Genomic DNA, 27163 nt, shown 5'->3' with positions numbered 1-27163 from the left:
ATTGCTTTAAAGTATTTGAGAATAAAGAACAATATTTTTATAGTTCGTTCTTATGTTGTACTGTTATACCACTGTCCCAGATTAGGGGGAGGGTTGGGATCCCGCTAACATGTTTAACCCCGCCACATTATTTATGTATGTGCCTGTCCCAAATCAGGAGCCTGTAATTCAGTGGTTGTCGTTTGTTTATGTGTTACATATTTGTTTTTCGTTATTTTTTTTACATAAATAAGGCGGTTAGTTTTCTCGTTTGAATTGTTTTACATTGTCTTATCGGGGCCTAGCTGAATATGTGGTATGGGCTTTGCTCTTTGTTGAAGGCTGTACGGTGACCTATAGTTGTTAATGTTTGTGTCATTTTGGTCTTTTGTGGATAGTTGTCTCATTGGCAATCATACCACATCTTCTTTTTTATAATACATGAAAACCTAACATTGAAAAATTATCCATAAAAATAAGGTCATGGTCAAATCAAATCTCCCGAATGGACATGTATGCCTTAAAATCCTTCCAAACATTGTTTACATATTGATTATGAAATCTGAGATAAGGACTTGATAACAAAATTAAACCATGATTTATTTTCTATAAAGTGGATCATGTCCAGGTCACCCTGTTTGTTGAATATATAAACTTGCAAGGATCCTATATACCAAATTTAAATAATCTATTTTTTTTAAATTCACATGAAAAAATAACTTGTTTTTAAGGAGATGATTATCCATAAAAATGAGGTCAAGCAATGGACATATGACATCATTCTCAGAGGCATCTGTTTAAAAGGTATCAAGAATTCCCAAAGACTACCTTGAACGTATGAAACTTTATATACAAATATTTAACACCTCCCTGCTGTTTTGTCATCCCTATGACTGATGTTCTAAAATTTCCCGTGTTTAGCACAACTTTTTGAAAATTTGGATCCTCAATGCTTTTCAACTTTGTACTTGTTTGGCTTTTTAACTGTTTTGATCTGAGCGTCACTGATGAGCCTTATGTAGACAAAACATGCGTCTGGCGTATTAAAATTATAAGCCTGGTACATTTGATAACTATTTCATCCCAGGTTGAGACACACACAAAGAGCATCCATCAATTAATGCAATGTCATTATTCTGCAGCGCTGCACATGTCTCACTACTTACAAAGAAAAATAACAAATGGTGACTTTATTTTGTACTGTTATTTTAATATAAAATAATTATCTCTATAAAAAAAACATATACAAAAATGTTGACCAGCAAATATATAATAAATAGTGATAACTTCTAAAAAATAAAATAGTACATATAACATTAACAACATATATCTATAACATCAAAAGTGATAGAAGACTCTCTTAACCATTATAAAATGTATGATGAAAATTTTAATTAGCCAGCAACCAACCAACATAGTTCCAAGGCTCCCTAATTAAGCACCTAAATACCCACTGTGAAATATACCCACTGTCATTAAACAAGCAATCCTATTTAACCCATTTTAGAAATGCTTTATTGAGAAATTTGAACAAGAGTCCCTTTACCTAGCCTTACAATGCTAGTATACAAGGCATCATCCTCACATAAGGCATTTGTTTAAAAGCTCAGGACAGACATCAAACAATAACCCTGTTGGTCAGCTAAAATTGGAATTCTGTAGATCACTGCATGTTTTTCACTGATTGTAAAATGTTTTTATTATTATTAGAACTAACATAGAAAATAAACTTTAATTTTTCTTCCTACTAATGCACTAAGTGTTTATTTGCACTAGAATTAACCAGGACCACCCTTACTTTTTTGCTAAATCTAACATTTATTGTTTAAGTCTGCCATTTTCAGTCTCTCTCCATTTCTATATGTTCTGGGATGGTTGTAGATAACTGGTCTGCTAAAGATTGTGATGAGGCACAGAGAACTCTTCTACTAAGGAAATCTACAGGACCACCTGTTAAATATAAACAAAATGTTACATGAATAATAATACCTACAATGCAAGGACTCGTAAAATGAGGGATTTTCTCACTGCAATGATGACCAGTTGGTAGCCTTCTGTTCTGTTGTCTGTTCTATGGTTGGGTTGTTATCTCTTTGACACATTCCCCATTTCCATTCTCAATTTTATTTCTGCTTTTTTCTGCTTTTTGGTTGGGTAGTTGTTCCTCTGACACATCCTCAATTTCCATTTCCATTCTCAATTTTAATTAATTAAATAAACTGCTGACACATAGATATGTCTTTTCTGTAACATAATTTAATGGTAGCATACAAATGTTGAAACTAAAATGGCATTACTGTTAACTATACAAAACGATCAAAGTCAATGAACCATGACTGAAGGTGCATGGCCAAAAAATCTAATTGAAAATGAGATAAATGCGACTGCTTTAACAACATGAACACAATCATAGCACCAACAGCCTCTGACAGTACCCCCCTCCCACCCCCCTAAGTGAGGTAAAATCCAAGGTACTTACCTGCTGGATCAATCATAACACCACCAGCCTCTAACATTATCCCCCTACCACCCTGGTAAGGTTAAGTCCAAGGTACTTTCCTGCTGGATCAATCATAGCACCACCAGCCTCTAACAGTATCCCCCCTACCACCCTGATGAGGTTAAGTCCAAGGTACTTTCCTGCTGGATCAATCATAGCACCACCAGCCTCTAACAGTATCCCCCCTACCACCCTGATGAGGTTAAGTCCAAGGTACTTTCCTGCGGGATGAATCATAGCACCACTAGCCTTGACAGTAAGCCCCCTCCCCTTTTATGAGGTTAAGTCCAAGGTTCTTACCTGCGGGATCAATCATAGCACCACCAGCCTCTAACAGTATCACCCCTGATGCAGCAAAGTCCCAGATATGTAAACCATATTCTACATAAGCATCACCACTTCCTTTGGCCACATTTACCATATTCATAGCTGCTGAACCTAATGTTCTTGTCCTGTGGAAATTATAAAATGATATAAAAGGTTTGATTCCCCTGAATGACTCAAGGTTTTAAAAGAAAAACGTAAATTCTAAAGTTATTTGTTTAGTTGTTTAGAAAGAATAAAATATTGAAGACAGTTGCCAATTCACAAATGATTATCTCGAAATAAATCTATTTTCTGAAAAAAGTTCAAAACAAATTTAATACAAAAAGTAAAATAAAGAGAAAAAGAAAATCTAATAAAAAATGCTGTAGAAGCTGAACATTTACAAAAAAAAATTGCCAAAATAAACTTGTGTACTTTCCAGTTACAATATTGGTCAGAGTTCATATAATATCTTAGTAACCATTAGCAATCCAAATTCAATCAAAGAGTGAAAAAAAAACGGATGTTTAGGATTTTTAAAAAGTTTTTTTTTGTAATGCTTAGTTACTATGTATGGTTTTTACTTGCTTTGTAGTAACTAGGTAATAATATAGGTATACATATGTTATCATGACCACATTAACATAACTTTAGCAACATAGCTTTGAATAAAAACTTATAACTGTATGAAATATGACCTACATAAAATATCAATGAAACAAAGTGAGTCTTCAATTTACATTTAGCAAAAGTTGTACTAAATGTAAGAACAGGTCACTTGAATGAAAGTAAGTCATCTACATCACATAATGACAAATATTTCACAGTTATCTTAAAAACATACCCACGAGTAGTCTCAACAACTTTATGATAAATATTACATTTTCTTCTTAATACATCTGGTTCTCTTGAGGATCCGCCTTCCAGATATATAATTGCCTGCTTCATGTCTGAAAAGATATATCATTTTAAAAGATAAATTATTATTCATTTTTATTTTTAAGTGTACCAATACAGATATTCAATAAATTTGTCTAGTTCACTAATGATTTTAGTCTTATCATAGGCACTTTGTCCTTGACTTTGATCTACTAATACAAAATTCAACAGGTGTCTTATTCTTTACGTGTGACAATTTCAAGCTTAATTTGCTGAAGATTGTTGAGTGTTCTCCCCAAAAATTTTGGATAGCATCACATTTGACAACTTGTCTGTAGGGTGGAGTATTAACTACTTAATGAGTGGTATGGTTGAGCCAATAGGAAAGGTAACTTTTTCAAGCATCTTGATATTTGAAAAGGTTGAGAAATTGAGATGAAATTAATAACATGGTTAAAATCAACAATCATAAGTATCTAAAAGTAAATTTCCTCATGTGACAACTAGAAGCATTTCACCATGACCCATGTGACAACCAGGACTGTTTTACCATGACCAATGTGTCACCTAGGATTGTTTTTTCATGTGACGCTTAGAACTTTCTATGTTTTTAAAGCAAGTAAGAACCACATGTCTCTAATTTAGAACTTTATCAAAGAAGTATGTAAATATACTTTCTGTAAAGTCTGAAATCATTGCGATGTTTTTATAATTGCAAAAAATGTGGGTAATAAAAGCAATAATCTAAACTTGCATTTTGAATTTTCAAAAATGAATTACTTAGGATTTTTCTCATTATCACAAAAAATTAAAATCCCATTTGAGTCTAAAATGACAAATCGCAATAATAAATGCACACAATAATTTCTGAATTTACAGTATTTATTGATAGTCAAAGTCCTACAACTCTAAAATGACTACAGATGTCAGAAAATCTTTAAGATTAAAAGTTGTTGAAGGCCGTACAGTGACCTATAGTTGTTAATGTCTGTGTCATTTTGGTCTTTTGTGGATAGTTGTCTCATCGGCAATCATACCATATCTTCTTTTTTATATTGTCTTTATAAAACCTATTATCATGTTAATTTTCAAATCATATTCATGAATGCAAACTTGAGCTTTTGTAAGACAAATAAAAATTGCCTAGTTTTTTATGATTTATGTCCAATAATTCTCATACAACTAACCATTGAGCTGAAAATTTGAGGAGTGCTTAATTTCAATATTTGTGACATTGTCCAAAAAATCATGTGACTCTGTGAAAGTATATTTGCATATTTAATATCCATTGCACAATATGAAAAGCAGGGAATTGAAGATTTCTATTTCATTACTCTAGAACTTGTACTCTGATAAACCCATGGATATTATAATGTATCAATCATTGAAGGGCATATAAATAAAAATCCTACTCATTTGTAACATTCCAATGAAATAAATGTCATGAATGCATTAAAATAACAAAACATTTCTATACCTTTGCAAAATAATTAAATGCATAAACTATTGATATCAACTTTAAATTTGTGCATCAAATGATAAAATTGAAACTTATCCATAACTCCTTTACATCTATCTTTAAACTGATATTTAGTAAAGTAGCTTACAATGAAATCTATAAAACAATAGCAGGTTTAAGGACTTTGGTCCTCCTCGATTTGGTGAGTACTTGTGTTCTAGGGTTAAACAAATTTTTATATGGATTTTGTTATTTCCGACATAGTTACCATTTTGTTGAGAAGTAGATATCCGTTCCCCATTACAGAAGGCTCCCAGTCCTTTAGCTCCTGTATACATTTCATTTAAAATCGGGGCATAAACCACACCAACTACCATCTAAAGTACAATGTATAGAAATAATAATTATCATGAATTGAACAGTTCTAAAATGTAAATTAATTTCAAAGAATTAGCTGCACTCTTGTAAATGTAAGCATTAGAGAAATTGAAGTATTCATTATTATTCAAAGGATACCTATTTTCAGACATTTTTTTAGTATCTTTGAACCACAAATTTAAAAGTAATAGTTTCTATTAGCTTGAATGTAGACTTATATCCATGATATCAAATAACCGTGCAATACAAGTTTTACTCAATATTTTAAAATAAGTACCCATAAATATCAAATTTGTTTTAAAAATTTCTCTTGTGCAACTTGTGGTGTATTTGCAAACTTAAAACAGCTTTTTATTTAAAATATGCTTTTCCCTCAACAGTACCTTGATTGAACATTTAGTTCTATTGATTTTAAGAATTGATGTATATGGTTGCACATGTTTTTTAATAGGGACTTCTATACACTCACATGCATATGGCATTTGATGTACAAAGTTTGTTGTTCAAGGTCGTACCTGTTTTTTAATAGGGAGTTCTATACACTCAAATGCATGTGGCATTTGATGTACAAAGTTTGTTGTTCAAGGTCGTACCTGTTTTTTAATAAGGAGTTCTATACACTCACATGCATGTGTCATTTGATGTACAAAGTTTGTTGTTCAAGGTCGTTCCTGTTTTTAATAGGGAGTTCTATACACTCACATGAATGTGTCATTTGATGTACAAAGTTTGTTGTTCAAGGTCGTACCTGTTTTTAATAGGGAGTTCTATCATTCACATGTATGTGGCATTTGATGTACAAAGTTTGTTGTTCAAGGTTGTTCCTGTTTTTTTATAGAGTCTTATAGACACAAATGTCTGTGGTATTTATTGTACAAAGCTAGTTGTTCAAGGTCGTACCGGTTTTTTAATAGCGGTTTTTTTACACACCCATTTATGTGGTATTTGATGTACAAAGGTCAGGAATCAAGGTCATACCTGCTTTTTAATAGATAGTCCTATACACACACATGTATGTGGTATTTGATGTACAAAGTTCGTTGTTCCATCTATGGGGTCAATGATCCATGTAGGGTCATCTGTCCATTCTGTTTTATGACCATCTGCTACTGATTCCTCACCAATAAATCTATAAAATGAAGGGCTAATATACCATAGGCTGTTTACTTCCAGTGGAAAATAATTCATGCATATTGAGTAGTTTAATGACGAATATGAAACAAACATATAAAATGTTCCTCAATCAAAACTTCAAAATGATTTGATATGGCTAAAGATGAAGCAGTCTTCTTTAGATATTGACAATGTGATCTACACCAGGGATTATAAATAGTGTTCATTATTTTACTAAAAGTTACCAAAAATTCATTCAGATTTAAATACAATTCCTGTGATAAGCTTTGATTACAAGCTAAGGATCTGACAACACTCTATTTTACATTCTGTTTTGGTATTAATTATTTCATCAACCAATGAAATTTCAGCCTTCAAATGTTTGAAAGTGTGTATTATTCCAACAAAACCAGACAATCCCAAGTGGTCTTTTAAAACATGAAGTAGAATAAAGCTTTTCAGCCAGTCAAGGTCGTTAAAAACTTCCATTTGTTTGTTGCTTTTTAGTTCTTTTTTTAAGAAAAGCTTGGAAACACAGGATCTGAATTAAGATCAATAAATGCATATATGGAGATTGATATCAGTTCCTTTGTAAATTATTTTTATTCTAAATCAACACTGAAGCACTTTATCTTGGAATTTAAAATTTATATAAATATCCAGGTTTCTGACTCTCTCACAACATACACAGTGATGTATTAGTCTGCCCCAAATTATTCCAAAAACTATTCTGAAGAAGGATATGTTCACCTTTTCCTTATGTGTCATAAGAAAGTTTTGCAAATATTTACTAGTCTGAATAAAACTTTACTCGTCTGGATCAGGAGCATCTATTAGACTAGTGGCTAACGGTGCAGACTACTGTGGCTTCATTAGATATCACTTTTTATGGATTTCATCGTTACCTAGGAACCACTAATTTCATTGTGGAACGAATTACAAATGTTATATAGAAATGTATGCAGTCTTCAGCAAAACTACGAAATCAAATATCCAGCAAAATGAAAATTTTCCTAAATCCAAGAAAATTGGTACCCATGAAAAATAATGAATCCACAGTAATGTATTTGTGTGTGTTAAAAGCAAATGGGACATGGGACTTCATTCTTCTAATGTTAAACTGAGATATGTCGCCTCATAATGATTATTATCCTTACTTGTGAGTTGGATACTTTTCTTTCAATGAGTTAATTATCTGTTTCTCTACGGCCTGATCTGTTTCTGTCACTAGGTCAGCGTAATTACTTTTAGTTTGTAATGATTTCTCTTTGTAAAAGGCCTCTCTAACTACCTGGAATATAAATCTTGGGTAAATTCTGACAATGAATGTCTGATCATTGAGTCATACCCATGTATTATCAATCTCAATGTTTAAAATACAACAAGCCTTGTCCAACTAAATAATGAGATATATACTAATATGAATATCAATCCAAACAGGTCATGTCAGCAGCCAATGATGCTACCAGAATTCAAATGACAGTTTAATGACTAATCTATCAGTAACTGAGAGTAATCTCTGATCTGTACTTATTGTCTTTTTGTTGTTTGGATGTACAAGTACCTGGCCAAGTCCACTTGTATTTATAGAATATGTATTTTTATCCATCTGATGGGATGTTTAAGCCTTTTTCAACTAATTTTTAAAGTTTGTTCTTATGTTGCATAGTTACACCACTGTCCTAGGTTAATGGAGGGTTGGACATGTTGGAATCCCATTAACATGTTTAACCCTGCCACAATCTGTATGTATGTGCCTGTCTCAAGTGATGAGCCTGTAATTTAGTGGTTGTGGTTTATTAATGTGTTACATACTTGTTTTTCTTTCGTATTTGGTACATAAATAAGGTCATTAGTTTTTCTCGTTTCAATTGTTTTACATTGTCATTTGTCCTTTTAGAGTTGACTATGCGATATGGTCTTTGCTCATTGATTAAGGCTGTATGGTTACCTATAGTTGTTAATTTTTGTGTTATTTGGTACCTTGTGGAGAGTTGTCACATTGGCAATCATACCACATCTTCTTTTTTATATTTACTGCTAATATTCAACAAAACACTTAGCATGTTTTTTTTATTTATTTTTTTATTTGTAAACTTTTTTATTTTTTGTTGTAGTTGTCTGTCTTTCTATTTTCATTTTATTGAATTTTCTATATAACTTGATGCAATTTTTCTTTATGTAACAGTAAATTAATTTTTCTGTTTTTTTTTCACATTTTGGGGGAGTTGGTATCCTATTATTTCTATTCAACAACATATATATCTTAGAAGACTATTGAAGTATTCAATTGGAATATTTTGGCAGGGAAAAGATAAATAACAATGCAGTGTAAATTGTGAGACCAAAAAGTATCAATTCAACACATTAGTCGTCTTAAATTGTAAACATTTTAGAGAATGTTATATTCATTTGTACATTTGAGTCAAGTTGCGGATCATAATTATACCATGTGTATACCATCATTTCAACATACAAAATGTACTGAATTGCAAAATCAAGAAACTAATCAAAACAAATTTAGCACTATAGGAAAGTTTTGTAATTTATTTTTACCTTATAAATTAGTTTTTAAATTCATCATAGGTTTTTAATCCAATTAAAAAATGTGAATATATAGATTATCAACATGATCAATGACATTGTTTTAGTTTATAATTACCTCCCCTGCCTCCTTGGCTACCCCTGTAGCTGTCTTTAAATAATCTTGAATTTCTGCAGTAGACATGATATTCTACAAAATAAAATATACAATATTGTTAAGTCAGTTGTATCATGTGTATTGTATGTATATCATTGATGTGTGTTTGGCGTCTGGACTTCATTGTAACTCACTTCTGTAAGTCTGAATCTAGTTTTAAAATTACAATACTGAAATCAAATTATTTTCTTTGTTGGAAAGTGTACTAGTACATGGAGCTCCATGGATTAAAGATGGACCATGGAGGAAAGTTCATCCAATAAAACAATCCTGAATGTCGCAATCAAAACTAAACATGCTAAGTCAGGAGCCTGTAATTCAGTGGTTGTCGTTTGTTTATGTGTTACATATTTGTTTTTCGTTCATTTTTTTACATAAATAAGGCCGTTAGTTTTCTCCCTTGAATTGTTTTACATTGTCTTATCGGGGCCTTTTATAGCTGACTATATGCGGTATGGGTTTTGCTCATTGTTGAAGGCCGTACGGTGACCTATTATTGTTAAAGTTTGTGTCATTTTGGTCTTTTGTGGATAGTTATCTCATTGGCAATCATACCACATCTTCTTTTTTATAAACTGATATGTTCATTTATCCATTTTTTTAAAAGGCTAGTGCAACCTTGGACACATGTTGGATAGTAATATAAATAAATACACAAGGTTATGGTGAAGGTTGGCTCCCTATAAAAACATTTAAACCCACTGCTTTTGCTTACAGCTGTCCAGTCAGGCATGTCAGGAGTCTGATGTTCAGTGGTTGTTGTTTTTTGATGTGGTTCATAAATGTTTTTCTTGTTTCTTATTTTATATAGATTAGACCATCTGTTTTCCTGTTTGAATGGTTTAATTTTTTTACACTAGTAATTTTTTAGGCCCTTTGCAGCTTGCATTGCTGTTCTGTGTGAGCCAATGCAAGGCTCCGTGGTCATGATGTTGAAGGTCATACTTTGACCTATAATCATGATAATGATTAACTTTTACAAATTGTGACTTGGATGGATAGTTGTCACATTGGCACTCAAACCACTTTAACTTACATGTATATCTATACACAAGTTTTATTGTATTAACTTAAAAATTATCCATCTTAAAGAAAACCATCTGACATCTATTGATTTTCAATTCTTTTATTCCCAAACTGGGCTGATACATTTTTTCAATAATGGCCCAGCTGTCTGAAAAGCAATATTAACTCCTGAATCATGCAAACAGGAAAATTATGTCAGCATGGCACATGCTGATTCTCTGTATTAGAAATTTTTTGCTTATATCATTTTATAATAAAATTTATATGTAGTACAGCTGAAATTGATTATCTATTTTTATAATTTTATAATATTTGTATATTGATAAATCGGTGTTTTACTTGCTCAGATTATTATTATTAAAAACCCTATTTTTGTATCTATTCTATATTCTCAAAACTACCAGTTATGCTACAAATCTACAACTCTCAGTTTATGGCTACAGTTTATGGCTACATGTGCTGATCTTATCTATCAAGTCATGAATATGGACCATAATTTGGTATTCGGCCTTTGGTTTCTTTTTGTATCCTTTTTTATAAGTTCTAAAATTTTAACTTTTATTTTGTGGGTTGTGTTGGTGTTAGAATAGTATGAATGGAACAATTGAGTTTTTCGAGAAAAAATTAATACATTTTGATTCACCGTTTCACGACAGGAAACCAAACAGGAAACCAATCTTTATTTTCTTTATTTTGCACAATATAATTCAAAAGGCATAAATAAACACCATTACTAGTGTTACTTGCTTCATGTTAATATTTAAAATCTATTTTCAATGTTATATTAAAGTTTTTTTTAAAAGTGACAGGAAACCATACATCCATAAGAAACCGAAAGCATTTTTTTAGTTTTATTTTATTGCAAAATCTGCTTAAAATAATCTGAACAGTATACTTTTTCTTAAAATCCATCTTAAATGTAACAGTATTATAAAACTCCTAAATATGTGCTTGTTTTGAAAACAATTAGTACAATTTATTCAGAATTTTCCATATTTTCTTCATTGATACAGGATACCATAATCGTTGTATCTTGATGTTTTGGCCAAAAAAAAATATTTATATTTGGTTTTGAAATTCCAGTTATATCATGTATATAAAATTTATTCCAAATCATTGGCAATGTAAAATTCTTTAAATCCAGTAAAGAAAAAAACTTTTAACTTTGAATTAAAATCTTTAAAATAGGCACCATGTGATATTTGTGACCTGTACACAATCTACATGGTTTCCACATTTTAACCTACTTTAGTGGGCTAAAATCAATAAAGTACTTCCTTTCAAGTCATGCCTGGTAAAAGTTTACTTTTCCTTTGACAAGTTTATTGCGTTTCTGAAAAGTGTTTGCAGAACATGAATAGAAAAAAATAATTATAAATTGTGACAAAGTTACCAACTTTGTACATTCCAAGTGTAACCGTATATTAACATGCATTTTTCATTTAATTATCTTTATTCACCTAAAATATCCAGTAATATTTACTGCTGAAGCAAAATCAATCCAACGAAGATCGGCACTATGATAAGAGACGTAATTTCGATTGAATTTTCCAAGGACCCTTTACATTGTTATTGGGAAACGTAGTGTGTTTAAACGTCTGTCAAATCTGAAATCGATTTTGTCAAGTCATTGGGCATTTATTTTCACACAAGATCGTATGTAACATTATGCACATAGGAAAAATAATAGACCCCCGGCGCAATCTCTTTGAAAATTATATTTTCCTCTTTTAAACAAGACGAAACATGTCTACAGATTATGTTTGCTAACATCCCGTTGGAAACAAAAACAATGTTTAGACCTAGTATTTCGTACATACGGCCGTAATGGCGTGATCACATGTTAGTCACATGTTTCACATATGACCGGAAATGATTAGAACTTAAAGACAAAAACAATTTTAATAAATAATTGGACTTCTGTTTCGTGTGAAATGTAACGCATAACGATAACGTCATTTTCTTACTTAATTATTACGAAGATCAAAACAAGAATGTAAATCATCTCTGCTTTACCTGTTTGAACATCTCGTCTTAACTATACAAATCCTTGCTCTGACAAATCACAATTTTGCCTATTAAACAAATTTTTGAAGATTGAAAAAATATAAATGAACCTGAAAAAATAATCTCACCAATTGGAAGAATGGTATTACAGGCTGAAGACATGAAAAGGTCAACAGAGATTGATTCTGACTGTATAGAGTCTCAATTTGAATTCCGAGGGTTAGCAGCCTCAAAATCACCACCAGAGTATTGGAAAAATCTCGGAAGTTCAAAGTCTAGATCAGAGGAACAAGCATTTCAGGGGAAAAATATTATTTTGGAAAAAATACATCAACTTAAAAATAATACAACATTAGCTTTCACTGATGGCTCCTGCAAAGGAAATCCAGGTCCATGTGGTGCTGGGGCAGCTATTTTAATATCAAACAGCACAGAACATGTGGAGTTAACCCAGCCAGTTTCCAATAGAGGATCTATTTTATTAGGGGAATTAGTAGCTATCAAGCTAGTAATAGATTTTCTTATAATTCCAAACAACAGAAAAAACACTGAATCCATCCAAATTTTCTCAGACAGCCAATCAGCAATTGGAATTTTAACTTTAAATTGGAAATCAGATAATTATGGCAAAACTATTCATGATATTAAAATTGGTATATTGGCACTTAAATCTGAAGGAATCATTGTTTCCATTGAATGGACCCCTGGACACGCTGACATACAAGGTACCGTAATGAACTAGCAGACCAACTAGCTAAAAAGGCAGCACAGGAGGCAGAAAAAATACAAAGCATTCCAATATTTACAAAACAAGATATACAAAAAGGAGCAAAAGACAGTGTTATGGTAAAATGGCAAAACAGATGGGACACCAGTGATAAAGGAAGAAGATATTATGCCTTTCAACAAAATGTAAAAAATACACTTCCAAAAGACAAGCCGTCAACTGAAATATATAGAATAACTACTAGTCTAAGAACAGGATATTGCAATTTAAACTTTTACAAATCAACAATATGCCCAGCACTCATTGACAAATGCAGCTGTGGACAAGTAGAAACAGTTGACCATTACCTACTGGATTGTGAAAATTATGAGGAGGCTAGAGAAAAACTCCGCTCAGCACTCTACTTCATAACAGCAAAACTAACACTTGAATCTGAAGTATTGTTAGCAACAACAGAAAATGATAATTACAAACATCACATAGAAGATATTCAACATTTGTTAGGGGTCTTTATTAAAGATACTGGAAGGTTCACAAAATAGATAGTTAAGGTTTTATGAGGGTTAATTATTTATTCAATTTTAATTTAATTTTTTGGGGTAATTAATTATTTAATTATTTATTTAGTTACATTTTTTTTTTCTGCAGTGCCACATTATAAATACAAATGTACCAATGAGTTTTATACAAAAGTGACGTAAATTTACCAGTGTGATTCAAATTACAGAGAGATTATAGTGTCAAGTTGACACTTCTAAAGACTAAAGACTAAACACAGTGAAATTTTATCAAATTTAGCTGCAACAGTAGCAGATATGACCATTTCACTCCTCACAGAAGAACATTCTTACCTTCATCATAAAATAATTTGTGTTATCAGTTCTGGTTGTCTATTTGACATGTCTATTTAACATGTTTAACAAATGTTTAAATCTGAATTTTTCTGTTTGTTTATTTATTTATTTTTTGCCATGTTGTCTTGTTTTGATTTTTTTTGGTGGAGGGGGGATCACAGACTTTAACTTACTAGTCAACAACTTTAACCTGCTTACAGCCACTAAACTGCCAAATTAAACAACGTTTTTCCACTTACCGGTTTCTGTGTTACCGAGTGTTCTCCCTTGATAAATACGACACACGTAAATGATAATATTGTATTCTGGTTTAAGAAATAACAAAAGTCTTTAATATATATATATATGAAATTATTTGTTAGTATAAAATGTTTATATATATCTCTATTATCTAAGAATATTCATTTGTGAAAGACATGAAACTTATTTCAAAGTTATCATTTGTTTTAACATGCAGCGTGTTTCCGGTTACGAGATGTAAACATCGAAAAAAGATTTTACTTTTTATCAGCTTGTATTAGACTATACGTTTTCATATTGTGGCTTTAAGACACATATACTGTAAAAGTATTTAAAGGTAATTGATATATATATTTACAGACATCACAAATTTTAGATTTTAGTATAAATATCTAGTAATCTGAGACACTTGGAAAATTATTATGAACTGATGAAAGGGTCTGATTATTCAGAGGGTACAAGTCAAATCGGCACCAATAAAAAAAAGTCAAATCGGCACCTGGCTAAATCGGCATCTAGTCAAATCGGCACCTATTCAAAGTCAATTCGGCATCCAATAATATTTGATATCAGTGGCGGATCCAGAAAAATATTTGGGGGTGGTCCCAAATGAATAATGAATAGTATGAAAAAGGTTTGAAAATACCTTCTACATTATGGAAGATCATGAATTTGGACAACACCATGCAATGCTCATATTCCTATGTAAAGGAATTTAAAGACATATAAAAATGTTTTTTATTTAAGACTATACAATATCTTGCAATCTAAAATAGCACAACATACAACTGGCATCTGAATTAAGCAAGCTGTAAAAAAAGTTTAGCTAAAATGTTCTGAATCGGTAAAAACAATTCTACGTAAAATTGTTCAAAATTTACTAATTTAACAAAGATTCGTTTATCTGGTCATTCAACATCATGCGTCGCGGGTGTTTCCTTGCAAAGTTATCTATAATTTGTTTTATGTTTAGTTCCGAACTGTAGTGCACATGCATCAACGCAAGTCTGTTTAAACGCGATTGCTCATAGTTGTTCTCAGGTAGGTTTTTAAAAGTGATAACTCACTGTTGGATCGCTCACATTCGCAACTCGTCACCCCAATAACAGAAATATTTGGAAAGTCTGTTTTGTAACATACTTTCAGAGCACCAGCTACAGTTTCTGGTTTTGAAAGCATTGACTCGCAAGTCTTTTGCCCCAAACGCAGCTCGGACGGCATTGTAGATGGACACGGCAAATCAGTGTGGTAAAAGTCTACAAAATGTTTAATTTCATCCAGGGTTTCAGCTAGGATTTTGAGGGCTTTAGTCACTTTTGGGCGTGATAAAAATCAGCCTTATTTTTTTATAATAGCAAGGGGTCTAGGATGTTTATCAAACTAGCTATACATATATGTCCAAGTCCTTCAAGGACTAGTCTAGGATCTTTTGAGACTTTAGGATTGCTAATGTAGGCAGTTATTGGCAATATTGAATGAATTGACTGATGTGATGCTAAGATATGAAGATAAGAACAGGGATCTGGAAATATGGTTCACAGCTTCACTTCAGTTATTTTCAGGGCACACCCCTGATCAACAAAAGTTGGGTGCCTCTATTTTTTAAACCACTGCACAAATGAACTTGTAACAACTTTTTCACTTCACAATCATTTATATCCTTGAAAATACGTTTAAATATCTATTTGGAATCAATTTCTTTAATATTGGATAGAAGGATCTGCATCTATACTTAATGTGACGATTCTAATGACTGTAGACTAGATCACGTTTACTTTCGATTTTTAACGAAATGAAATGAAAACGGGAAGTGCCAATTAAATTATAATTTCAGAATAAAACCGGATGCATCTACGAACTTTTACGCATGCGCAATACATAGAACAGGAAGCAGGAAACAGGAACGCAAGTGAAAATATTTACGTTTTGAATAAAGTTCATTTTTTTTAATCGAAGTTGTCGAAAGTTATTAATGAATATTTATATAAAGTATGACGAAAATACTTTAAAATGTCGAAACTGCGACAAGCAAACTGCAAATTATGATCGTAAGGGAAATATTGAAATTAAAATAAAGTTGAAATGTCCGGGAAGATTATCAATTTTGTTCAAATGACGAAAATACGACAGAATTGTGAGAAATGATAAAAATGAAATGCTGACTGACTGATTTAATTTGGTTTTAATTTAAACAGATTATTATGATCATTTATGAGGTTTTATAATAATAATTAAGGGATTAGTGACCCATCTGATTGGCGATAGGCAGATTACTTGTCATCACAACTTTTAACACCTTTGGTAAACGTTAATTACCTGAGGGTCATAAACTTGTCAGAAACATAAAGACAGGTAGAATTCAAGTAATTTGATGTGTAAATATTTTTACACTTTCCAAATTTAAGTGACGAAATTGATATGAAATATTTTCGTCATTTCAAAAAACCTTTTCGTAAAATACGAAAGTGACGAGCGCTAGCAAAATCACTGTCATCAAATGTTGCGCTTTGTACAAATGCCGGTACCAACTTCAGTGCTTGAATTGCTGTTGATGTTGGGGGAAAAGGAGATAGATAAACAAATTTAAATTCATTCATTCAGAATGATTGTTTTTTCAAAATGTAAATAAATGAAATTTAAAACCGAGACTCCCTTAGTTGGACAATGCAATTATATATGAAAATTTCACTTGAAAATACAAAAAAAAATTGTTTTTACCTTTCAAAATAAGAAGTCAAATTCTTTATATTGACGAGCTGTTTTGACAATTTAATTACATGTATACAGGTGAAATTAACGCATTGATCCGTATTCTATCATTGTGACACCTCCAGATATCCAGGTAATCCATAACCAATTAGTATGATGAAAGGATTAATCTTAAGTGTTAATTTGTTAATTAGCTAGTTATTGAAAAAATAGACACTTTAAAAAAAAATAAGGTTCGTCATGGGGGTGGTCCTGTGCGCCGTGAGACCACCCCCTCACCAGACCACCCCCTGGATCCGCCACTGGATATATTATGTATAAATAATTCTAAAAATGAATATTTTGTGGGTTGTATTTTATCATGAATTACAGTGTTAAAAATCATCAAGCAGTTAAAAAAACATTAGAATACAATAGTTAATTATTTAAAGTTTTCCCAACATTCTATGACTGATGGTTTGATAAGTTTTCTTTTCAAGTAATTAATAACTTTAATCAAGTACATAGTTAATGGTGTTTTTTGTTTTGTTTTAACTCAACAGTATACAGGTAGTTATTAATGTTTTATTCTTCAATAACTTCATAACTTATGAACTTATGATAAAAAACAATGAAGCCTTTAACCAAGCTAATAATGAGACAATTAAAAGCAAGAAAACTATATGAGTTCCTTTCAACATGTAAACACATTTATTCTAAAAACAGTTGTTGGCATGACACCGGTTATGTTCTTCTCATATATGTTATGATGGTATGATACTAAACCCCTAACGGGAAGGATTGTGCCTGATGTTCATATGATGAAATCATAATCTTTCAGTCAGTTTAATTGAAGTCTGGAGCTGGCATGTCAGTTAACTGCTAGTAGTCTGTTGTTATTTATGTATTATTGTTATTTTGTTTATTTTCTTTGGTTACATCTTCTGACATCAGACTCGGACTTCTCTTGAACTGAATTTTAACATGTTTAATGTGCGTATTGTTATGCTTTTACTTTTCTACACTGGTTAGAGGTATAGGGGGAGGGTTGAGATCTCACAAACATGTTTAACCCCGCCGCATTTTTGCGCCTGTCCCAAGTCAGGAGCCTCTGGCCTTTGTTTGTCTTGTATTATTTAAATTTTAGTTTCTTGTGTACAATTTGGAAATTAGTATGGCGTTCATTATCACTGAACTAGTATATATTTGTTTAGGGGCCAGCTGAAGGACGCCTCCGGGTGCGGGAATTTCTCGCTTCATTGAAGAACCTGTTGGTGACCTTCTGCTGTTGTGTTTTTTTGTTTTTTTTTATTTTGGTCGGGTTGTTGTCTCTTTGACACATTCCCCATTTCCATTCTCAATTTTATTTTTATCAATAATTCAAACTTTCATTCAAAACATTTAGCAATTAAGGTGTTTATTTCAGGAAAGTTTAAACAGCATAAAAAAATGTCCAATACCTCATATATATATATAATTAAAAATACACATTTATTTGAGAGAGAAAAAATATATACATGTATATCAACCATAAAAAAAGTGAATAAAATTAAGTGAATATTTCTGGACAACCCCTCCCTTATTTTTACTGTTTTTGCTTAAAAATACTGTTAGAATATATATTACACAAATCTATCATGGGTGCCAAATTGACTATATCAAGTGCCAATTTGACTTTGCGGGTGTCGATTTAACCAGGTGCCAATTTGATTATGCCGGTGTCGATTTAACCAGGTGCCAATTTGACTATGCTGGGTGCCGTTTTGAATAGAATTCTGATTATTGATAGAAACAAAAAAGTGTATACAGAGGAACGAATATGATCAAACACATAGTGTCAAAGATCCCCTTTACTCATGTTTTGTAATGTAGCTAACTGACAGTAATGCACACACCCACACACATATACATGTACACATGCCAATGATGCTGGAATTTAATTTTACACACATATTTTTTTCATTTTAAATTTAAGTATTGTACAAATATGGCATAGTACATGTAGTATGATTTGTGTCAAACTATGTAAATGATGTACATATGTCCTAACTATTATTGATGATAGATTTAAAATACAACTCTACATTGCCAGTTCCTGGAAATAGCATACCATGGACAATGATGGAAGTATTATACAGTATTACAGATAGAAAAAACAACAATGCCAGTTCAGAAAGTTCAAATGTGTTACCACCTATCTTCTGATTACTTGTTAATTTGAAGGGAATAGTAATTGATTCTCAGCATTTGATCTATTAAATCACTGACTTTGCTGTCTTTTTCTTTTCCACAAAAATATTCAAACAGACCCCAAGTTTGTTGGATATACTTTTGATGTACTAGCCCTAATTGATCATTTTATACATTCTGCTGCAGACAGTCAGGGGTACTACTTGTACAAGTGTATTTTATTTACTTGAAGAAGTAAAAAAATATATACACATATAAGTAAATTTGTAGGATACTTATATACAAGTGAATTTTATTTACTTGTATAGGTAAAAAAAAATATTGGCTGAGTTATGTCCCTTAGAAATTCAGATATTTTTACTTGTAGAAGTAAAAAAGTCATCCTATCTTCTTTTATTGAAAGCTTTGGATTTCTTTGCTCTAATAGAATTTTAAATTATCTGCTCTTTGCAGATGTCTTTACTAATCATTTCAGTGCAATTTCATATGTATATTTTTTTTTACTTCTTCAAGTAAATAAAATCCTGACTGGCAGAGGGCTGCTGAATAGAGTCGCATGTTCAGTGTTGATTTGTTGATTTTAGTCTATTTTTCATATATACTTGTATGTCCGTTTTGATCATGATAATTTTAGCCAACAGTTATCACATATGAAATTTTTGAAAATATGGGGATCATTTCAATTTTATTGATATGGATTTGTGATACTTGTAATATTATGTCAGCCAGTCTCTAATATTTTTTGTAGATGGATTTGTTCCATGACAAATCAGCAAGTGAATCAGATGGTGACACAACAGATTCAGAAGAAAGTATATACTCTGGACTAGAGGAGGAACCAGACACATCAGATGATGAGGTATAGATATCTACATTTATATTTATATATATCTTCCATGTGATATATATATAAAGATGTGGTATGATTGCCAATGAAAAAAATCTCTATCTAAGTCATAATTTATAAAAGTAAATCATTATAGGTCAAAGTACGATCTTCAACATTTGAGAATTGAAGAATTAAATGTCATATCTCTTCCATATGTTTAGAGTATTGAAGACTTTTATCAACATGTAGCGTTGAAGCACATGTTTAAGATGGTACCAAACACTACAGGGAGATAACTCTGTAAAATCAGCTAAAAGTTTTAATTACGTTGTGTTGTGAAAAGGATATTAAACTTCTCAATAATCAAAATGAGTGTTAGTCAACTGAGCACTATATATATATAACCAGTGTAATTTTTCTGATAAAACAGTTGGTTCAAAATTTTTAAATTATTTATATTTTTGTCAAAGGGTCAAAGTAAATACTTTATAAAAATTAAACGAGCCAAATTAATTTGAGTTAAAGTGTTGAGTACCACCTTAAATGAGCTTGGCATTGTACAACTCTATTTTGGGCTAGAGAGTACACTGCATTAGTTAAGGTTCTAGGTTATAAAGAATTAAGGCATGCATTATCAATAATAATCAAAGGTAAATAACAGTTGCAGATATTTGTCAAACATGTAAACATAATGTTGTAAAATTATTACACAATTAAACACAACCACATACTAAATAATATAATCCTATGATCATGTATTTTGATTGAGAAACAGACTCCAAACTTGCTAAACTGATCTTGAAATTAATTGAAGTTGCTACCAGTATGGTCTGACGACATCACAACAATAACTGGCTATCATGCTCTCATTAAAAAAAAACTTGTACATTTACAAACAAAGTGTGTTCAGGTTGTATATATATGTTAAAGCCTTCAAGAAATAATACAGGCCCTTAAAGACACAAACAAATTTATGTTCCACAAACATTACAAATATGTTTTACAACAGTTGAAATGTAAAATTGCTGATATATATTTGTAACTTAATAAATAATTTTTCAATAGGAAGTAAAGAAGGATGACAAATCAGACAGTGAAGATGAGGATAACAGTGAAAGTGACGATGAAGAAAGTGACAAAGAAAATGTGATTGACAATGATACAGAAGACAAAGATGTGAATGAAGAAGATACAAACACTGTTAACGTGGCAGCTAAAAATAAATATAATGATAAAAATAATACACGAACAACATCTCAAACAGTCGAAGACGAATACTATCATGATTCTTCTGATGAAGAGGTAGGTGTTTTGATTGGTTGAAAGTATTTAAGGATCAATGTAATCATCTTATCTGATTGGTTAAATGATTTCTTGTACATCATTAGTATATAAATAATTGTTTGTTAAATGGTAAGTATTCTTATTTCTACATATTTATCAATGGTTACAATAACAAAACCAAATAGTTGATCATGTAGGTGACTATTTAAATAGATAATAAAGATGTTGTTTTATAATATACATCAAGGAGACAGCAACCCAGCTACACAATAATGCAAGACACATAGAGGACAACACACAGTCTTCAACAATACAGGTGTCTACACCATATATAGTGCCATATCAAGATGTAATTTGTACAATAAAGTTTATAATGATTTAAACAGTCTAGATGTATGAAGGATTCTATATCTTTACCATCAACAGAAAATTCTCCAAATAAAAAGTATCGCAGGTAAACACAAAAGTACATTGTTATTACTTAGAATGTATCTGTATCCACATGAGCACATTATACAAGATGTTAGTTTGAATTTCTTCTGAGATGTAAATACGGCCTTTTTGTCTTAATATTTTTTTCTATTATTGTACAGGTCTCAATGGAATTGTGCTTTGTTGATTTACAAATAAGTAACAGTTTAGTAAAAACATCCTACTTTTGCTGTATTTTTCAGGATATCCGTAACACAGTGGGTAACATCCCAATGGAATGGTATAGGGACTATCCACACATAGGTTATGATGTAGAGGGAAGGAAGCTAATCAAACCTAAGAAAGGGGATGAATTGGATGAGTTTCTACAGAGAATGGATAATCCAGATTATTGGTTTGTATCAACATATTAAGCAAAAGTATATTCATGTGTGTGGTTATTTTTTTATTCACTGTAAAAGAGAAAGGGAAATTGTAATGTATCTATTTCTGTAAAATTCGCATGTTTTCTTATAAATTTTAATACTAAAAGTGTGACAGCAATTCGCCGTTTCAGAATCTAATGCATCATGAGTAATATTTTCAAAAGTGTACACCAAAACATCCTGATTGGTTAAAAATGTCATAAACAATGGAAATTACCCATGATGCTTTAGATTCTGAAACGGCCAATTGATGTTCATCTTTATATATCAAGCATTTTCTATATTTCTCTAAAAGAAGAGAAATGAAAATCTATCAACACTGAGACTGTATGTAATGTTAACAGTGAGGTTGAACACTGAAAAGGGAAGACACCTTAGTTTCTCTAATTCTATGGAAATTTATCCCTTTCCGAACACATTGTATAAAAAAAAATAATCAACGTGTGGTTGCTGGTGATCTCAAAAAATCATTGGAAGATTTTAAGGGTCATAACTTTTTTTAGCTAACTGGATGAATCAAAATATGCTAACAGGTGAGAATGAAATTGACAACTTCGTGGAATGTGAAAGGCACTTGAAGGGGATTTTCATTTAACAAAAAAATAAATTGTTTTTAATCAATAGAGAAACAACCAACTAAAAAGTGAGGATAACTTAGTATGAACGCTCAAATTAGATCTGTAGGAAATTTATACATGAATGATGTTAAACATAACATTTCTTTTAGTGTCATGCTTTGAATTGTTTTAAGGCAATGTGTAACCCTTTTTCAACACATTTGATTATATTTTATTCCATATAATTTTAACCTTAGGAGAACAGTGACAAACAAAATGACTGGACAAAATGTATTACTGACCAAGGAAGATGTCAGTCTCATAGAAGGTCTTATGCTACAGAGGACACCTGGAGGAGCAAAGGAAACATATGAGGTAAAATAAAGATGTCAGAGAAAAAAATGTGACTATATTTCAGAGTTTCTTGTATTTTGATTTTTGAATTTTGAAAAAAAAGTGGGAAAACACAAACTTTCAAGCAAAAATAAATTTGCTAAAGAGTAAAAATGATTTTTTTTTTAAAATCTTACATACAAATAGATGGATTGTTGTCTAGTTTGAATGGATTCATCATAAATTTCTAAACTTTTTTTTTACCTTCAATGGTCAATATGTTTACCTTGTTTGATTGACAACTGAAATGTACTTCTTCTTTTCTAGCCATGGATTGACTTCTTTACACATGAGACAATGATACATCCTGTTACCAACAGACCAGCTGACAAAAGAAGTTTCATTCCATCAAAATGGGAGAAGTTAAAGGTAATTATAAATGTACAGTAAACATTAGGTGAATGTTAGAGGAAATCTTTTAGATGTATGTGGAATTTCAAACATTTCATATTTTGGGTGACTGTAGTTTCAAAAGTCACCTTTACAACACTTTAAATTATGATACAACTCTAATGTCAAATGATTCAAATATATTGTTTTCCTGTCATTATTTTTTGCTGACACTGAAATTTGTTTTGTGAAATATTTTATCTGCACTCCAAAAGTCAAGACCATGGAACTTAAAAAGTTTCTATATAGGCTTATTGCAGACTTTGGTATAAAACATCAAAATCATATATCAAAATAAATGCTTTTATTTCTCAATCAACAAAAAATGGTATCCATGAAAATAAATGAATCCAAAGAAGATAATATAAGTTATTTAAATTTATATCTTTTCTGACTATAATAACAATTAATGTACAACATTATCTAATGTAACAGTATATTAGTATTTCCATTTTAAGCAACTCTATTACAGAGAAGGCACAGAATAGATTGTAGTGTGGTTTTTTTTGTAAAGTTTAGAATACTTAGCTGATACATAAACATAACACAATTAGAACATTGAACAGATTTAATAAGATGTATGTATATTTGTAGGTTGGTCAAATGGTACATGCTATAAAGATGGGATGGATGAAAAGAAGCACAGAGAAAAAGGAACAAGAAGACGATGAGCCCAAATACCATATGTTGTGGAAAGATGAGGAGGAGGTAGGAGTTAACTCCTCTTTAGTTCTTACTTCATAATTTATTGAGACAGTTTTCAAAAAAGTTTTAAAAAGAAAATAGAAAATTTCCAAAGGTTTTTGGCTCATCTTGGAAGGAATGTTGTAAAGTGAGACATGGGTGTTAAATATTTTGATATCATAGGTTTATATCTAGGATTGCTTTTTAAGGATACCATTGCTTTTAGGCAATCTGTAGACTTGTACCATTGACTCAGCACCATGCCCTCACGTCAACTGTTTTATTCTAAACATCAAGGAACATCTCAGATTCTTGAGATTGTCTTGCCTTAAATGGTTTAAAAAACAAAAGGATTGAATTTGAACAACTGTCCTATAATGTTCTTCTAATAATCTTTATGTTTAGATATTTCCCTGGACTTGTATGCATGATTTTAACAACACGGAAAATCAGAATTAAACAGTATTTATATTTAGTGTTTATATAAATTTAGAAACATGTCAGAGGGAATTCCCAGGTTTTAATAACATGTTCTCTGAGTTCTCTGAATTTCAATCAATAAATCTATTTCTGTCATATAAGAATTGAAGTGGAGTTTTCTTATATGTCACCGTTATGAAACTGATATTTTATCTTGTACCTCCATAAAGAAATGCTGTTTGTTTAATTAACATTTGATATACGTCCTTGCTACAAATCACAAGTCTAGGGTTTGTTTAGGTAATTATGTACATGCGTATAGTTTTCTTGACTAGTAGGGGTATCTGATTGAATGGTTGCTCCACTCCATTGATTAATTTGAAACTCACGAGATCCTTTCTATGTCTGTCTGCTATTGAGGGTTATTTTTGTTGCATAATTTTAAATCATATGCATCATAGTCCATCATTCAAATTAAAATAAAAGTAGTCCACAACGTAAAGGTGTAACTAGAACACCCCTTCAGCCAAAATGGAGTTTTCCATATTAAAGCTTTGAGTTGTCTCCCTTCCGTAAGTATCTTTTGTTAAACGACAATACGTCCAGAAAAAATAACTCGTCCTGTCGATAGAAGTGGTATTATATTAAAACCGATCACAATTTAAACAGAGGAATGTGTATAGAAAGGAGTCATGTCTACTTACCCAAAGGAAATTAAACATTTAAAGAGTTAGGAATGGGGTTCCACCTAGAATTCACGTAGGAAAATTGGTGATAAGGTACGAAGTTAAATACCTTCTCTCACTCTCAGTGACAGCTGTGGAAAGTCAACTTGAAATTGATAGTACAAAAATACAACACAATAAGTACATTGTTCATACACTTGTATCAAGGATTGGCTATTTGAAAGATGAATAACTATTCAGTTTACGTAAATTACATTTTACAAGTTTTCTACACATGCAGTTGAATTATTTTTGAAAATAATACTAATACATGTATCAATGAAAACAATGACAACCTTATCCCTCAGAGCAATCTGCTCTTTGTTTACAGTAAATTTTATTAATCCTGATTTTTTTGCACATTTTCATGATTTATCATGTTTGGATCAATTTCTCTTTTATTGAATAGTCATAATTTTTTATTAGCATATTAACATTATAATTTTAGAATGAGTCCACAAGGAGATATAGAGCCAATATTCCAGCACCTAAAGCTACACTTCCAGGTCATGTGGAATCTTATAACCCACCACCAGAGTATCTATTTACCAAGGAGGAGGTAATTTGTCAACTCAATACGCATAATAATAACAAAAATGCAAACCATTGGTGTTTTCTGCTCTCTGGTCAGGTTGTTGTCTCTTTGACACCTTCCCAATTTCCATTCTCAATTTTATTAAACAGAAAAAACAGAATGAAAATAATTACATAACATAACACAGAAAGTGTACCATGCACCCAATTAAAAACTGAATTGTGGAGATAAAGTAATTTCCTATTTCAATGCATTGTAGATAGTTATATTTTGAATTCATTTTTTTTTTGCAACACAGATTCAGACTAGATATTTGTTTAATGATTGATTTTCAGTTTGTTTACCCAGCTTACTTTTGTCCAACGTTGTGTATTTACAACAGCAGACTGCACATGTTTTATTTCTTTAATAGGAAGAACAATGGCTATCACAAGAACCAGAAGAAAGAAGAATGAATTTTATTCCAAAGAAATATGACAGCTTAAGATTAGTACCAGCATACTCAAGCTTTGTTAAGGAAAGATTTGAAAGATGTTTAGATTTATATTTATGTCCAAGACAGCAGCAAACTAGGGTGAGAAACATTTCAACTTAAATGTTCATATAACATAGGTCTACGGGCTAATCTATTATCGATTTCATTATCACAAAATAGTTTCTTTTAGAAAAAAAAATAACTAAATTATTTTGCTAATGAAATGAACTACTTTTTTAATTGTGATAACTATTTGTCTGACAGATATTTTTCCAAAGAAATGCAAATGGTATGGGACGAATTGGATTTTTTTCTCATGTTAAGTACCATACAATTTAAGCAAAAATTTGGTTGTTGCTTTCTCAAAATGCATTGAAATCCCTGCCAACCATACCTTAGGAATATTCTCTTACTTTAAAATATTATTAACATAGAAATTCTACCAAGTGAGAGTAATCATAACTGTTCAGTAGAACGTCATATAAGCATATGTTATTCATCATATAAATAAATGCAAAAAATAATTATTCAGTAAAAACTTTTCTTGATTTGATGATACAACAGTGAAAGGCATTTATAATTTTTATTTACAGATGAACATTAATCCAGAAGATTTGATACCCAAGCTGCCAAAACCTAAAGATCTACAACCATTTCCTACACAGCAAGCTATTGTAAGTCTCCAGTAGTTATCTCCCTTATTTGTAAGTCTTCAATAGTTCTCTCTCTTCTCCTTGTACTTCTTCGTTACATTTGTTGTGTTTACAGTGATATTAAGATGATAACACATTATTGACTGCTGTACCCCTATTTTTGACATTTTTACTCTTTGAGTATGTTTGTTTTGTTCATTCATCGTTGACAATGTAATGGAATTTGATGCGACTGTCATAAAAGTGAGAGGTTTAGCTAGCTATAAACCAGGTTCAATCCACCATTTTCTACATTAGAAAATGCCTGTACCAAG

At 31.3% G+C, this 27163-nt stretch overlaps 2 protein-coding genes across 2 annotated transcripts in view; one reads left to right on the top strand and one right to left on the bottom strand.

Moving 5' to 3' along the window:
• Positions 1-1170: 1170 nt before the first annotated feature.
• On the bottom strand, positions 1171-14234 carry LOC134722181 (inositol monophosphatase 1-like). The gene is made up of 8 exons (XM_063585763.1): positions 14169-14234; positions 9277-9348; positions 7772-7905; positions 6480-6630; positions 5392-5500; positions 3630-3735; positions 2780-2931; positions 1171-1929 (listed from the first exon to the last, which is right to left on the bottom strand). Exons 2-8 carry the CDS (start codon positions 9340-9342, stop codon positions 1820-1822), a joined length of 828 nt encoding a protein of 275 aa, XP_063441833.1. The 5' UTR covers positions 9343-9348; positions 14169-14234; the 3' UTR covers positions 1171-1819.
• A 131-nt stretch (positions 14235-14365) lies between these two features.
• LOC134722180 (ribosome biogenesis protein bop1-like) overlaps positions 14366-27163 on the top strand; it is a 28521-nt gene continuing 15723 nt past the window's right edge. Inside the window, exons 1-10 of the mRNA XM_063585762.1 lie at positions 14366-14506; positions 19796-19906; positions 20942-21178; positions 21835-21986; positions 22832-22949; positions 23235-23336; positions 23952-24065; positions 25635-25745; positions 26134-26295; positions 26790-26870. Coding sequence (XP_063441832.1) covers positions 19796-19906; positions 20942-21178; positions 21835-21986; positions 22832-22949; positions 23235-23336; positions 23952-24065; positions 25635-25745; positions 26134-26295; positions 26790-26870 — 1188 coding nt within the window. The 5' untranslated portion in view covers positions 14366-14506. The remainder of the gene's footprint in view (positions 14507-19795; positions 19907-20941; positions 21179-21834; positions 21987-22831; positions 22950-23234; positions 23337-23951; positions 24066-25634; positions 25746-26133; positions 26296-26789; positions 26871-27163) is intronic.

This window comes from Mytilus trossulus, chromosome 6, assembly GCF_036588685.1.
Source record: "Mytilus trossulus isolate FHL-02 chromosome 6, PNRI_Mtr1.1.1.hap1, whole genome shotgun sequence".
Lineage (NCBI taxonomy): Eukaryota > Metazoa > Mollusca > Bivalvia > Mytilida > Mytilidae > Mytilus > Mytilus trossulus.
This window is presented reverse-complemented; position numbering and strand designations above follow the sequence as displayed.